At 43.8% G+C, this 15,840-nt stretch overlaps 1 protein-coding gene across 2 annotated transcripts in view; it reads right to left on the bottom strand.

Moving 5' to 3' along the window:
* Nucleotides 1–8,396, bottom strand: part of LOC126262597 (uncharacterized) — a 58,977-nt gene extending 50,581 nt beyond the window's left edge. For both annotated transcript variants that reach the window (XM_049959339.1, XM_049959340.1), the window contains exon 1: nt 8,200–8,396. In XM_049959339.1, coding sequence (XP_049815296.1) covers nt 8,200–8,375 — 176 coding nt within the window. In that variant the 5' untranslated portion in view covers nt 8,376–8,396. The remainder of the gene's footprint in view (nt 1–8,199) is intronic.
* Between the last annotated feature and the right edge of the window lie 7,444 nt (nt 8,397–15,840).

Below are 15,840 nucleotides of genomic sequence, written 5' to 3'. Positions count from 1 at the left end.
CGGTGCCGTCGCAAAACACAGACACTAAACTTATTACAGTGAACAGAGACGTCAATGAAAGAACGGGCAGATCGTAACTTTGCGAAAGCAAAGAAAGTAAAATTTTCAGTCGAGGGAAGACTTGAACCAAGGACTTGTCGTTCGACAGCTACTCACGCTAACCACCGGACCACGGCGCTCCTGAACTCATATTTTCCTTGATGTTGCCTATCTTGTGCATGGACTACTCAGTTTGTATATTTTGCTTATTTTTTCATAGTTCCACACAACTTCTTCCTGTTTTCTCGATTGATCTGTGTTCAGTTTTTCAAGGCCTATCCACTGTGCCAACTTATAACTAAATCTGAGGGGAGTGCAATGGGGAGATTCCCTTGTGAGTAGTAGCTCTTCTAGGGCGAGGTTTTCCATATCTGCCAGCGCAACGTGCTCTGTTGATCACTGTTCCGAGGTTTACGCTCAGCACACGGAAAATCGCAAAAAGACAACCAAGGAAGTTGGCGAAATTACGAGTGACGAAAATGGAAGTCATTGTTCGGCTGCAAAACCAGAAGCTTGTAAATCAAGATAAATGTTTGTAAGTCGTTTCTTCGTGTTATCCTTCATTGTCTGGTATTAAGTTTTAAAGTTAATCACTACGAAAGGTATATCTACTAGGGAAAGTCCCGGGACATCTAACACTTCAAGGGGACTTCAGTCCGATAAGACTTTCCGTAGTAGACCCGTTTTCGAGTATTCCGACGAAATTGCACAAAAACCGTGTTGAGTGGTTTGCTTACAGGGAAAACACAGACTTTCTCAAAACTAATTCTTTATGAGTGTTATCTCACCTCTCACAATCCAAAGGTACGGCTTTAAGTATCCGTATCAGACATGTTTCCTCTTATCAATGACTTCCCAGAATATGGAAATATTTACTCTGCGTGCGTACGTAGCATCTGCAGCTTTGTGAAATCTCATCTTGGGAGAAAACTACCGCGTTTTACACAGAGGTTGTACGCAAACTCTTAAGAATACTTCTGCGGACAGTTAACCTCCTCCTGACTGGTAAAACTGTTCTGCAACGAAGTAACCATTAGTTGCTAGGAATTAGTGCAGCCAACGGGGCTAGACGAAATACACTGATGAGCCAAAACTTTATCACCAATGCCCACCACGACGTTAGATGCCACCTGGAGGCGTTTCGGGCACGTGAAGCGGTAACAAAAGTAAGCAATCGGAGCAGACACGAAGGTGGGATCACCCTGGCGAAGATATGGGCTGCAAATGGGGAAATCCGCTGCACAGGGTGCAGCCAACTTCAGGTGGTGGATCACGTCGGTACCAGTGATGTGTGTCACTTTGGATCAGAAGAGATTCTCTCTGGTTTCGAGCGGCTGACAGAAGTGGTAAAGGCTGCCAGTCTTGCTTGCAAGATGAAAGCAGAGCTGACCATTTGCAGCATAGTCGACAGGACCCATTGCGGACCTCTGGTACAGAGCCGAGTGAAGGGTCTGAATCAGAGGATCGGACGGTTCTGCGACCGTGCAGGCTGCAGATTCCTCGACTTGCGCCAAAGGGTGGTTGGGTTTCGGATTCCGCTGAATAGGTCAGGTGTCCACTATACGCAGGAGGCACCTACACGGGTAGCAGGGGCTGTGTGGCGTGGACTGGGCGGTTTTTTTGGGTTAGAGGGTCTCGGGGAAACACAAGAAGGACTTCACTCACAAGGGGTGCAGGCTGAACACAGGAAGAACATAGATACAGGAACCATTTGTATAACAGTTGTAAATTGTCGTAGCTGTGTTGGAAAAGTACCAGAGCTCCAAGCGCTAATAGAAAGCACTGATGTTCAAATCGTTATAGGCACTGAAAGCTGGCTAAAGCCGGATATAAGTTCAGCCGAAATTTTTGCGAAGAACCTAGCTGTGTTCCGAAAAGATAGGCTAAACACAGTTGGCGGAGGCGTGTTTGTTGCTGTCAGAAGTAGTTTAACTTGTCGCGAAATTGAAGTAGATACTTCCTGCGAGTTCGTATGGGCAGAGCTTACTGTTGGCAACCGGAATAAAATAATAATTGGATTCTTTTACCGACCTCCCAGTTCAGGTGATATAGTTGCTGAAAGGTTCAAAGAAAACTTGAGTTTGACTTCAAACACGTAACCGATAATAGTTGGTGGTGACTTTAATTTACCCTCGATATGTTGGCGAATATACATGTTTAATTCCGGAAGTATGCGTAAAATATCATCCGAAATTCTGCTAAACGCATTCTCTGAAAATCATTTCGAGCAGTTAGCTCATGAGCCCACGCGAATAGTAAACGGTTGTGAAAACACACTTGACCTCTTAGCAACAAATAATCTTGAATTAATAACGAATATCAAAACCGATTCAGAGATTAGTGAACACAGGGTTGTCGTAGCGAAACTGAGTATTGTAATCCCCAAACCCCCGAAAAATAAGCGAAAAATATACCTATTCAAAAAAGCAGATAAAAACTCACCTCACGCCTTCCTGAGAGACAATCTCCACTCATTCCAAATTAATAATATAACTGTAGATCAGATGTGGCTTAAATTCAAAGAAATAGTATCGGCAGCAATTGAGAGATTTAAACCAAATAAATTAACAAGCGAAGGAGCTGATCCTCCTTGGTAGAAAAAACGGGTTAGAACACTGTTGCAGAAACAACGAAACAAACATGCCAAATTCAAACAGACGCAAAATCCCCAAGATTGGCGTTCCTTTACAGAAGCTCGAAATTTAGCGCGGACTTCAATGCGAGATGCCTATAACTGTTTCCACAACGAAATTTTGTCTCGAAACCTGGCCGAAAATCCAAAGAGATTGTGGCCGTATGTGAAGTAAGTTAGCGGCAAGAAACAATCAATACCTTCTCTGCACGATAGCAATGGAAATACTATCGAAGACAGTGCTGCCAAAGCAGAGTTACTAAACACAGCCTTCCGAAATGCCTTCACATAACAAGACGAAGTAAATATTCCAGAATTCGAATCGAGAACAGCTGTCAACACGAGTAACGTAGAAGTAAATATCCTCGGAGTAGTGAAACAACTTAAATCACTTAATAAAAGCATGTCTTCTGGTCCAGACTGTGTACCAATTAGGTTCCTTTCGGAGTATGCTGATGCATTAGCGCCATACTTAACAATCATATACAACCGTTCGCTCGACGAAAGATCCGTACCCGAAGACTGTAAAGTTGCACAGGTCACACCAATATTCAAGAAAGGTAGTAGGAGTAATCCACTAAATTACAGGCCCATATCGTTAACGTCGATATGCGGCAGGAATTTAGAACATATATTGCGTTGGAACATTATGAATTATCTCGAAGAAAACGGTCTATTGATACACAGTCAACATGGGTTTAGAAAACATCGTTCCTGTGAAACACAACTAGTTCTTTATTCACATGAAGTGTTGAGTGCTATTGACAAGAGATTGCAGATCGATTCCGTATTTCTGGATTTCCGGAAGGCTTTTGACACTGTACCACACAAGCAGCTCGTAGTGATATTGCGTGCTTATGGAATATCGTCTCAGTTATGTGACTGGATTTGTGATTTCCTGTCAGAGGTCACAGTTCTTAGTAATTGACGAAATGTTATCGAGTAAAACAGAAGTGATTTCTGGCGTTCCACAAGGTAGTGTTATAGGCCCTTTGCTGTTCCTTATCTATGTAAACGATTTGGGAGGAATCTGAGCAGCCGTCTTCGGTTGTTTGCAGATGATGCTGTCGTTTATCGACTAATAAAGTCCTCAGAAGATCAAAACAAACTCCACAACGATTTAGAAAAAATATCTGAATGGTGCGAAAAGTGGCAGTTGACCCTAAATAACGAAAAGTGTGAGGTCATCCACATGAGTACTAAAAGGAACTCGTTAAACTTCGGTTACACGATAAATCAGTCTAATCTAAAAGCCGTAAATTCAACTAAATACCTGGATATTACAATTACAAACAACTTAAATTGGAAAGAACACATAGAAAATGTTGTGGGGAAGGCTAACCAAAGACTGCGTTTTATTGGCAGGACACTTGGAAAATGTGACAGACCTACTAAAGAGACTGCTTACTATGCACTTGTCCATCCTCTTTTAGAATACTGCTGGTCAGTGTGGGATCCTTACCAGATAGGACTGACGGGGTACATCGAAAAAACGTCAAAGAAAGGCAGCACGTTTTGTGTTATCGCAAAATATGGGAGAGAGTGTCACAGAAATGATACAGGATTTGGACTGGAAATCATTAAAAGAAAGGCGTTTTGGAAATTCCAATCACCAACATTCTCCTCCAAATACTAAAATATTTTGTTGACACAGACCTATATAGGGAGGAACGATCAGCAAGATAAAATAAGGGAAATCAGAGCTCGTACGGAAAGATATAGGTGTTCATTCTTTCCGCGCGCTGCGAGATTGGATTAATGGAGAATTGTGAAGGTGGTTCGATGAACCCTCTGCCAGGCACTTAAATGTGATTTGCAGAATATCCATGTAGATGTAGATGTAGATAAGTGACTTTGACAAAGGGCATATTGTTATTACGCAGAGCCTGTGAACGGGTATATCGAAAATGGCGAAGCTGGTAGAACACTCATGTGCTACTGTCGTGAGCACCAACGGAAAGATGTAGAAGGAGAGCAAAACTACCACCATGCCTAGATGACTGGACGTCCCCACAGCTCTTCACAGAATGCGGAGTTCGGAGGCTTATCTGCTCTGGAAACTAGGAAAGATGGTGGTCTGTAGCATCTATTCAGAAAGAGCACAATGCTGGCCCACGCACAAGTATTTCGGAGCACACCGTTCACCGTACATAGTTGAACATGGAGCTCCGCCGCAGACCATCCCTACGTGTTTACATGTTGAGCCAACGACATCGTCAATTACGATTGCAGTGGGCACGTGACCATCGGGATTCGACTGTCGTTCAATGGAAACTTGTCGCCTCTTCGGACGAATCAGGTTTTTGCTACACTAAGTCGCTGGTCGTTTCCACAAACGTCTTAATCGAGGTGGACGGCGGCTCGAAAAAGTGCAGCGTGCCACGGACGCAGGCTGGTGAGAGCAGTATTCTGCTTCAGCAAAGATTCTCCTGCGCTTGGATGCGACTTCTGGTAGCAATCGAAGACATGCTGACAGCTGCGAACCATCTGCATCCCTTCATGCTTGATGTCTTCCCCGACGGCTAGGTCATCATTCAGTTGTATAATTGTCCGTGTCCCGGAGCCAGAACCTTGCCACAGTGGGTTGAGGAGCATTATAGTGGACCGGCGATGATGTCTCGACAACAAGATTCGAGTGATGTAAATCCTACGGAACACATTTGGGTCACTATCGGGCGCGATCACCACGTACGTGAGTCAGCGGCCCGTTATTTATACGAATTACATGACGTGTGCGTAGACATCTAGTGCCAGATACCTCCACAAACCTAGCAACAAACTGTCGGATCCCCGATACTCAGAATCTGTGATGTATTTCTTTCCAAAGATGCAAAAACAAGCTGTTAAGCAGTTGGTCATAATGTTTTTCGCTCATCACTATATAAACGTCACCAGTATCAGACTTTTAACATCCGATGATGCATAAAGACCTGCAGAGTTCAACGTACATCAACGTTCTGCGGTGATGCTCATCAGTGCTGTTCAACAATGCTATTTTTCTGCGGCAACGCTGCAGGAAGCGTGTCCCTAAGCTTTTCTATCTGCAAAGTAGGTTCTTTACGATGTTGGAGAACTTAAAAGGTTGCCAACAATTTATCTTACGTTTGTAAATAGCATTTAATTCATTTTTTGATGTTGATAACAGCAATACGAAAGCTCCAGTACAATCTAACGTTTCGAAGGAGCAGGCGTCCATTCGCTACAATTGGATCACTAGGCAACCAGTGAGTGAGTCTGCTTTCTAGTTCTCTAACACGGAAATATTATCAGCTCGATCTCATTTTTTAAGGGGAAAAGGGCACACTTACAGGATAATAGCACCAGAAATCGATAACGCGCAAAAATTTGGGACACTTATTCTGACAATACGCACTTACGACCTTCCGAATGTACGACTTGTAAATTTCTGTCCTCCCTGTTGCAGCCTCTAGAGTGCGAAGTGCTGCAGAGCAGACTGAGTGAAAGTTTTGTGAAATACTGTTTTGACGACGGTAACATGTTTTGCTCACTGTGTCAAATTGCGCGGCTTTTAATCCGTTATTTTGTTTGGATTTTAAAGCTGACAATGTCAGCGTGAAGTACACACTCAGGAGTTGTGCTATTCGTCAACGTGACTGGCGTGATTAAACTGTAAATCGAAAATAATTAACTTCATTTCACAACAATTTTTATTGCTTAGGTTTACTGATTTGCTTTTAATGCGCATATATAGCTGCAGAATGTCAACGCGAGAATGCTGTAAATAATACTGAACGTAAATATTCGTGAGGTTGACATACCATACAGCATACTCGCATTAATTACATATTTTTCGCTTAGAATACCATGTGTCCGCGAACGAGATTTCATAACACGTTTGGTTCGGCAGACGTGTCCACGTCCCCACTCCTCTACCCCCGCCTTCAACATCCCGCTAATAGGAGGTCCCTGGTTGTCACTCCGCTATACAGTACTTGGCGCTCGGGCATTGGCCGGCGGCAGTGGCGCGGAGCGAATGACGGATAAACGGTGCGCGCGCAAGTTCAAAAGCTGTACTTTGAGAAGGTCATAACTCCGTACTGTCAGAATTATGGCCCAAAATTTTGCGCGGGATCGAACGCTGGACCTAATATCCTACAGGTGTGCTTTTTTTTCTCCTTGGTGAAGTTTCCATCGAAGTGAGCGGAGACATGGGACATGTCATACTGGGTTCTTCACTTACTGTAACTATTCCCTTCTTGTTGGCTGCGTGCGTGACTGTACAACGTATCCTGCTTTTCGTTACAGGGTAGCTTAGAGGTTAAGGTACGATAAGCAGGAAAATAATAATCAATTTTATTTGTTGTCATACATCTAGAAAGCTAAAACTTACCAATAACTGTTGTGCGAGAGAGAGAGAAGTCGGGAACTTTGTTGTCGGTGGGTGACAAAAGTGGAAACGTAAACGTGAATACTGAACCCACGTGTGAAAATACAATGAATGAACATGTGTTCGCTAGCAAACCAAATGATCGTCCAGAATGTGGGACTTTGGATCAAGAAATGGGATTTTGTGAAACAAGTGGTTGATCAATCGTTTCATACAAAAGAACGTGGTCGCAAAATTTGAAAGGACTGGAAAATATGGTCGTAGAAAGAAATAAACAAGATATGAACATTGCACAGTCTTGGGCTACCGAATGTGTCATGTTCGGGTGGTGCAAGAAACGAAGAGATGGCATTTTGCGGAAAAGATATGTAAACACGAAGTTCCGCTCGTCAAGATGCTAACCAACTATATAAGTTTTTTTGGTACAGCGAAGACTTTAGAAAGTGTTTTCCACTAACGTGTTTCAAAATGAACAGAAGGCGGCAGGAAATATATTTCGCACTGGTTTTGAGAATCAACCTTTCAATAACTTTGAGACCATTACTCACATGCAACAATCTAACGGAGTTGCCATCGGCCACATTTGACATTGTGGAAATGCATGTACTAACTTTATTAATCATATTACACAATAAATGAAAAACACAGTGATTGAAACAATTATTGAGACAGGATCATAGCTACCATTAATAACTGAGAGCACAACAATTAGCCAGTTATCATCTTTAAGTAATTATTCTAGAACTAAACTCCCTGACATGGAAAGCCCACAAATATTCTTATTGATATAGCTGAGGCAAATACTTCTGCTGCTGAAGGTATTTGTAACAACTTCTAAATTGTTTGGAACGCATGGAATTTTTTAATGAGTGCCTGAAGGAAAATATTATTCCAGTTGCAACAGATGGCGTACCAGTGATGATGGGCAGCAAAATGAGTTGTTAAAATTAATGAAAAAGTATTTTCGACATATTTTCGTTTGTCACTGTGCTAACCATGGACTTAAACTGTCAGTTGCTGATGTAACAGCAAGCGACTTGCATGTACACTACTCATGAAAAATACGCCAACTAATGTTCGTGAACACGTTTTTTATACTCCCCCAGTCTCTCTATGGCTCTCTCCCCCTCCTAACACACACACACACACACACACAGGCTGCCACGCTGCATCGACTTACGACAGGCGACGCCCGCAGGCTGCAGGCAGAACAGAACGAGCAACACCAACAGCGACGTGCCGCTGAAGCCGCAGAGGCGGCCGTCCTCCAGCATGCTGCGTACGCCCGCGGCTACTGCCGAAGCAGTACTGCAGCCGTGACTCACTGCACAGCGAGGAAGAGCGGCGGGCGCCCATTCTGACGTCCCCCTTCCAGGAACGCCGGCGAACAAGCCATGGCGTGCAGTCCCAGTCGGTGGCAGGGGCTTCTTCTTCCAGCCCCACCATGAAAACTCCGCCAATGAGGAACCAGTCCCGAAGTCACGGCTCCTCCTGACCACCAGCCACCATCTGTATAACCAAACGGCTAAACGGTGCTCTGTCTAACGACTTCCAGTGGCAACAAAAATTTAGCTTTCAGTATTTCGTGTAATTGTTGACCAAATTTAAAAATTGAAGACGCTGTTTTTGTCTCCTCATTAACAGATATAATCTTACGTTAATGGCTTAACACAGTAAGTCAACTGTTAGACTAGCTGACCCAAACAAAAACACACATCGAAAAAGTTTTTCATCACCTCGGTTCCGAGAGTTCCGGAACCCGTACAGAAAATTGGAATAGAGATCAACATAAACATCATTTCCGACCTTTTTATTACTCCTGAAAACCACACATTGCATGTTGTACCACCATACAGCGAGGCCTTCAGAGGTCGTGGTCCAGGTTACTGTACACACCGGTACCTCTAATACCCAGTACCGCGTCTTCTTGCATTGATGCATGCCTGTATTCGTCGTGGTTTACTATACACAAGTTCATCAAGGCACTGTTGGTCCAGATTGTCCCACTCCTCAACGGCGATTCTGGGTAGATCCCTCAGAGTGTTTGGTGGGTCACGTCGTCAATAAACAGTCCTTTACAATCTATCCCAGGCATGTCCGGGAGGGTTCTTGTCTGGAGAACATGCTGGCCACTCTAGTCGAACGCAGTCGCTATCTTGAAGGAAGTCGTTCACAAGACGTTCAGGATGGGGGCGCGAATTGTCGTCCATGAAGACGAATGCCTCGCCAGTATACTGCCGATATGGTTGCACTATCGATCGGAGGATGGCATTCACGTAGCGTACAGCCATTACGGTTTCTTCCAGGACCACCAGCGGCGTACGTCGGCCACACATAATGCCACCCCAAAACAGCAGGGAACCTCCACTATGCTGCACTCACTGGGCAGTGTGTCTAAGGCGTTCAGCCTGACCGGGTTGCCTCCAAACACGTCTCCGACGATTTTCTGGTTGAAGGCATATGCAACACTCATCGGTGAAGGGAACGTGATGCCAGTCCTGAGCGGTCCATTCGGAATGTTTTTGGGACCATCTGTACCGCGCTGCATGGTGTCCTGGTTGCAAAGATGGACCTCGCCATGGACGTCGGGAGTGAAGCAGCGCATCATGCAGCCTATTGCGCACAGTTTGAGTCGTAACACGACGTCCTGTGGCTGCACGAAAAGTATTATTCAAGATGGTGGCGCTGCTGCCAGAGTTTCTCCGAGCCTTAATCACTAGGTAGCGGTCATCCACTGCAGTAATAGTCCTTGGACGGGCTGATCGAGTCATGTCACCGACAGTTCCTGTCTCCCTCTGTATCTCCTCCATGTCCGAACATAACTACTTTGGTTCACTCCGAGACGCCTGGGATCCTCCCTTGTTGAGAGCCCTTCCTGGCACAAAGAAACAATGCGGACGTGATCGAATCGCGGTATTGACCGTCTAGGCATGGTTGAACTGCAGACAACACGAGCCGCGTACCTCGTTCCTGGTGGAATGACTGGAACTGATGGGCTTTCGGACCCCCTCCGTCTAATAGTCGCTGCTCGTGCATGATTGTTTACATCTTTGGGCGGGTTTAGTGACATCTGTGAACAGTGAAAGGGACTGTGTCTGTGATACAGTACCCACAGTCAACGTCTATCTTCAGGAGTTCTGGGAACTGGGGTGATGCAAAACTTTTTTTGATGTGTGTAATCCGCACTCTTTCCTGATCAGTGACTGATAGATAATATAGTATTGGAGAAATAAGTAAATGCAAGTATTTATTAATAAAATATACAGGGTGGGTCAAAAAGGGCCGTATAATTCTGGAATGATAAAGAAATTTGTTGAGATAACTTACAGATCGGCAGATGTGTCACTTTGTAGCTAACAACCTCAAGTGTCATACAAAAGTGACAAGTGTCACTTTGGTTCCATGTGACTACATTTGTTATGCGGCAAATTTCTTCCTACATTCGTCGCAACAAATCAGGTGTAACTGGCGCAACAGCAGCCTAGATTCGATTTTTCAGGTCTCCTAAATTGTTTGGTAGGGGGGGAACATACACACGGTCTTTAATGTAACCCCACAGGAAGATATCCAGTGGTGTGAAGTCTGGGGAGCGAGCTGGCCGTGTGATTGGCCCTTCACGGTCAATCCACTGAACTGGGAAGCGATTATCGAGGAAATGAGGTGCTACGCCGTCTTGCCAGTAGTAAACCATCCAATCTCGGTCATCTTCATCTACTTATGGAATTAAAAGGATCTGAAGCATATCCAGACACACAGTACCAGTGACACAAAGGCGGCCTGGTGTTTTATCGTGTCTACATCTACATCTACATTGATACTCCATAAATCGCACTCAAGTGCTTGGCAAAGGGTTCATCGAACCACCTTCACAACAATTCTCTATTATTCCAATCACGAACAGGGCGCAGAAAAATAGAAGACCTATATTTTTCCGAGCGAGCTCGGACTTCGCTTATTTGTTATGACGATCGTTTCTCCCTATGTAGATCGGCGCCAACAAAATATTTTCGCATTCGGAGGAGAAAGTTGGTGACTGAAATTTCATGATACGATTCCGCGGTAACGAAAACTGCGTTTATTTTAATGATTTCCACCCCAAAACCTGTATCAGGTCAGTGAATCTCTCTTCCCTACTTCGTCATAATACAAAATATACTGCTCGTCTCTGAAGCTTCTCGTTGTACTCCGTCAATCCTATCTGGTAATGATCCCAGACCGTTTAGCAGTACTCCAAAAGAGGACGGACCAGTGTAGTGTAGGCAGTCTCCTTAGCATATCTGTTACATTTTCCAAGTGTTCTGCCACTAAAACGCAGTCTTTCGTTCGTCTTCCCCACAACATTTTCTTTGTGTTCTTCCCAATGTAAGTTGTTCGTAATTGTACTTCCTAGCTATTTAGTTGAATTTACGGCCTTTAGATTTGAGTGATTTATCGTGTAACCGAAGTTTAACGGATTCCTTTTAGCACTCATGTGGATGGCCTCCCACTTTTCGTTATTTCGGATCAATTGCCAGTTTTCGCACCGTATATATATCTTTTCTAAATCGTTTTGCGATCGGTTTTGAGCTTCTGGTGACTTTACTAGACGATAAACGACGTCATAATCTGCAAACAACCTAAGACGGCTGCTCAGATTGCCTCCTTACTCATTTGTATTGATAAGGAACAGCAGAGGGACTATAACACTACTTTGGGGAACGCCAGAAGTCACTTCTGTTTCACTCGTTGACTTTCCGTCAAGTACTACGAACTGCGACCTCTGACAGGAAATCACGAATATAGTCACGTAACTCGGGCAATATTCCATAAGCACGCAATTTCACTACAAGTTGCTTGTGTTGTACAGAGTCGAAAGCCTTCTCGAAATCTAAAAATGCGGAATCAATTTGAAATCCCTTGTCAAGAGCGCTCAACACTTCGTGTGTGTAAAAAGATAGTTGTGTTTCACAAGAACGATGTTCCCTACATACGTCTTGACTGTGTGTGTCAATAGCCCGTTCTTTAAAAATGGTTCAAATGGCTCTGAGCACTATGGGACTTAACATCTGAGGTCATCAGTCCCCTAGAACTTAGAACTATTTAAACTTAACTAACCTAAGGACATCACACACAGCCATGCCCCAGGCAGGATTCGAACCTGTGACCGTAGCGGTCGTGCGGTTCCAGACTGAAGCGCCTAGAACCGCTCGGCCACACCGGCCGGCAATAGACCGTTCTCTTCGACGTAAGTCACAATGCTCTAACAACATATTCTCCAAAATCCTGCTGTATATCGTCGTTGATGATATGGGCCTGTAATTTAGTGGATTACCTCTACTACCTTTCTTGGATATTGGTGTAACCTGTGCGACTTTGCAGTTTTTGGGTGCGGATGTTTCGTCGAGCGAACGGTTGTAGATGATAGTTAAGTGTGGAGCTATTGCATCATACAGTGTGGACTGGAAGACTTGCTTCTCTCAAGTGATTTAAGCTGTTTCACTACTCAGAGGATATCTACTTCTAACTTACTCGTTTTGGAAGCTGTTCTTGATTCGAATTCTGAAATATTTACTTCGTCTTATTTGGTGAAGGAATTTCGAAAAGCTGTTGTAAGTAACTGTGCTTTAACAGCACCATTGCTACCATCGCTACGACGCAGAGTCGGCATTGACTGTGTCTTGCCGCTAGTATACTTTACATACGACCAGCAGAGAAGACAGCTCGTCGGTCGTGGGATCTTCTTCGGCGGATGCTGCTTTGCTGTCACCTTGAACCTGTCATTGTGTTTTTTATGGGATGCCAGTTGCCCATGGTAGTCTCCGTATCTACAGAGGGCAATATGTGTAGTATTGACAATGATGGTAGGCGACACTTCTCGTTACTGTATCCTGCTTTGTTATATTTTAAATAATCACACGTTTTATACTGTCTTTTACAATACTCGACATAGCTTTCTAAATTGTACGGTAACTTTTCTGACAACTTCCGATACAAAGTACGATAGGTACGTTCCTTCTGAACGACCGAAACATACTTGCGCGTCCGGCACTCCGGAAAGCCCGAATGTGACTAGAGTAGCCGAAGTACTTCGTCTCCCAAGAGCACCAAAGCGACACAAAGGTGTCGGAAACACTTCGGTTGTAATATCGTTACTCTTATGATTCTCAAAACTAGTGAAATTTAATTAAAAAAAAAAACAAGAGACTCGGTGTGTAGCCATGCGAGAGTGTCATACTGAAAACGGGTTAAATAGAATGAAAAGTATACAAATAATTAATAAGAGAAATTAGACGTTTTGGCGCCTAGTACCCGAACGTGCTGACCAATCAGAAGCAAGTTCAGTGCAATTTGGCGGAATCTCACTCCACTTTTGTACTATATGCTATTACACGTGTATCAAGCTGCATCAAGGCGAGCTTCTAGAAAAATAAAATACTAGTGGCCACAGCCAGGAATATCACACTGTGCTCCACATCAACATAGGAGATACCCTCGTTCTCACGTTCGCGTGCAGAAACACATCCACGTTATTTGCATATCTGCGTCGCAAACTGGCAATTACAGGCCAAACAAATCTAAATTGTATCGACGTAAACGACCTTATTTGTCCCGAGAACCTCCAACATCTACGTACTGAAAACAAAGGGGCAACCTGGACTATAGGAGATAAACTGACTGAGACAATACGGAACCGCTGCGCCAACTTCGACGATATGATAACTTATCTTTTATCTCGTCGCACAGCTAGTGTTTAGAACTGGTCACATTGCTTCACTATTACTATAGTGTACGTTCTACTTATAGACCTTAGCTCGACTTTCATAAGACAGTTATATGTGACAGTACATAGTGTTACTCTGATTAACTAAAAGGGAGCAGACATCATGTTGTTATGTTTGTATCATGATCGACACAGCATACACTACGTTCTACATGTCACATGAACTTTTCTCAACGTGTATGTACCAGCAGCGTGTAACTAAGTCACCTACAACGACATTCACTGGTTTTTGCAGTATTTTGTTGCTCTTAATGTCCACCATTAATATATAAATTATAAGTCCACTATTACATTTGCGTCCCAGACGCCCAACATCACTATTTCCACGAAGGATCACACCCTGCTTGTAAAGTTCTTTTACAAGAACGATGACTGTACACCTGTAGTCCTGCAGAAGTTCTGACACTCAAGGGTATGACAAAAGGCGTTGCTCCAATGTCTGATAAGGGCCCGGAGAAAATTATTACAATATTCTGAAAGGTACGTTCTTTTGTGTAATGTGGCAGTTGATCCGACATGTGTCGAAGATGTGGCCACAATGTTGCAGGAGGGTTCGAGCGGTGGTGTGCAAACGTGCAGCACACGGGGAATTGCCCGAACGTTGGACATGTCTGTTAGCATGCTGCATAAAATCCTACGAAAAATCCTGCATTGCTACCCCATACAAAATCATCCATTCTCAGGAGTTGCTTCCTGGTAACCAGCCAGAAAGACAAACGTCGCTCTAGAATGTCTTGCTCGCGGGGAGATGGACCATGAACGGCCATGGAAAGTTCTGTGGACAGACGAACCCCACTTCCATCTCCCAGGACATGTAACTACGCAGAATTTCAGAGTACGGGCAACGTAAAATTCGCACGCACATCAACCGGTACCACTTTTTTGTGCAAAGGTGACTGTGTGGTGAGGGTTGACGGTATCGTTTATCGTAGGGCGGTATTTTTTCAAGGAGATGAATCCTGTGTCCTGTACCGTCACTGGTAAACGCTGTGAGACACTCTTGCGCAACAACGTATTCTAACCCTTCAACAGCGTACATGTGTGGGTAGGCTCATTTCTATGCAAGATGGCGCTCCTCCGCAAACTGCACAGTCAGAGAAGCGGCTGCTGCGGAAACATTTCGGAAATGGTAGAATTATCAGTCGTCATTTGCTCGTAGCCTAGCTGTTCAGATCACCTGATACTAGCCCGTGGGGCTTCTGAGTGTGGGTTTATCTGAAAGATATTGTGTTCAGTGCTCCAATTACGAAAGTAGCTGAATTTAAGGCATACATCGCGCAACGCATTCTGAACGTGACCCCCGAGACACTCATATCTGTTGTGGAACATATCGTTTATCGATTTCAACTTTCGACGGAATATGGTCGACAGCATATTGAAAATGTCTTTCGCCAGTCTCAGGCAGTTAGAAACCGATTTCATTTTGCTTTTTATGCGGTTTTTGGCTAGTGAACAATTGAAAACCGACCTTTCCCATTCGAATTTTTGTACGTCCATTCTTTTGACTCTAGGTACGACCCTGCTGTGTATATGGGCTTATCTAACTAATAGTGCCACAACTGTTGACTGCCGATCTGGTGCAGTCCTGCACATTGAACAGTACGTAAGGCATAATGTGCAACTCAGACCATAGCAATCTGACACACACAGTGGTTACGGTTACTACAAGCCACACCACAAGTTGGGAAACGGGGCCAAATTTCTAACAGTTTACTGTCGAGTTGAGATTTTCACATATAAATATTTTATTCATATCTTACAGAAACTAACGGCAATCAAATCATTTATAGCAATACAACAATTTAAAAAAAATCTTTTTTTAAAAAATATAGAAGTACCAGTACGGCAATCAACAACCTTTCAAAACACGCTGCTAACGGCAATCAAGTAATTTACAGCAATGCAACAGTTTAAAAATTTCTTTTAAAAACAGCAATCCAGTCATTTATAGCAATACAACAGCTCAGAATTAAAAAAAAAAAAACACACAGAAGCTAACAGTACGGCAATAACAGCCTTTGAAAACACGCCGTTAATGGCAATCAAGTAATTTATAGCAAT

Source organism: Schistocerca nitens, chromosome 6 (assembly GCF_023898315.1).
Source record: "Schistocerca nitens isolate TAMUIC-IGC-003100 chromosome 6, iqSchNite1.1, whole genome shotgun sequence".
In the NCBI taxonomy this organism is placed as follows: Eukaryota; Metazoa; Arthropoda; class Insecta; order Orthoptera; family Acrididae; genus Schistocerca; species Schistocerca nitens.
The sequence above is the reverse complement of the archived record's forward strand: the minus strand, read 5'-3'. Positions and strand labels throughout refer to the sequence as shown.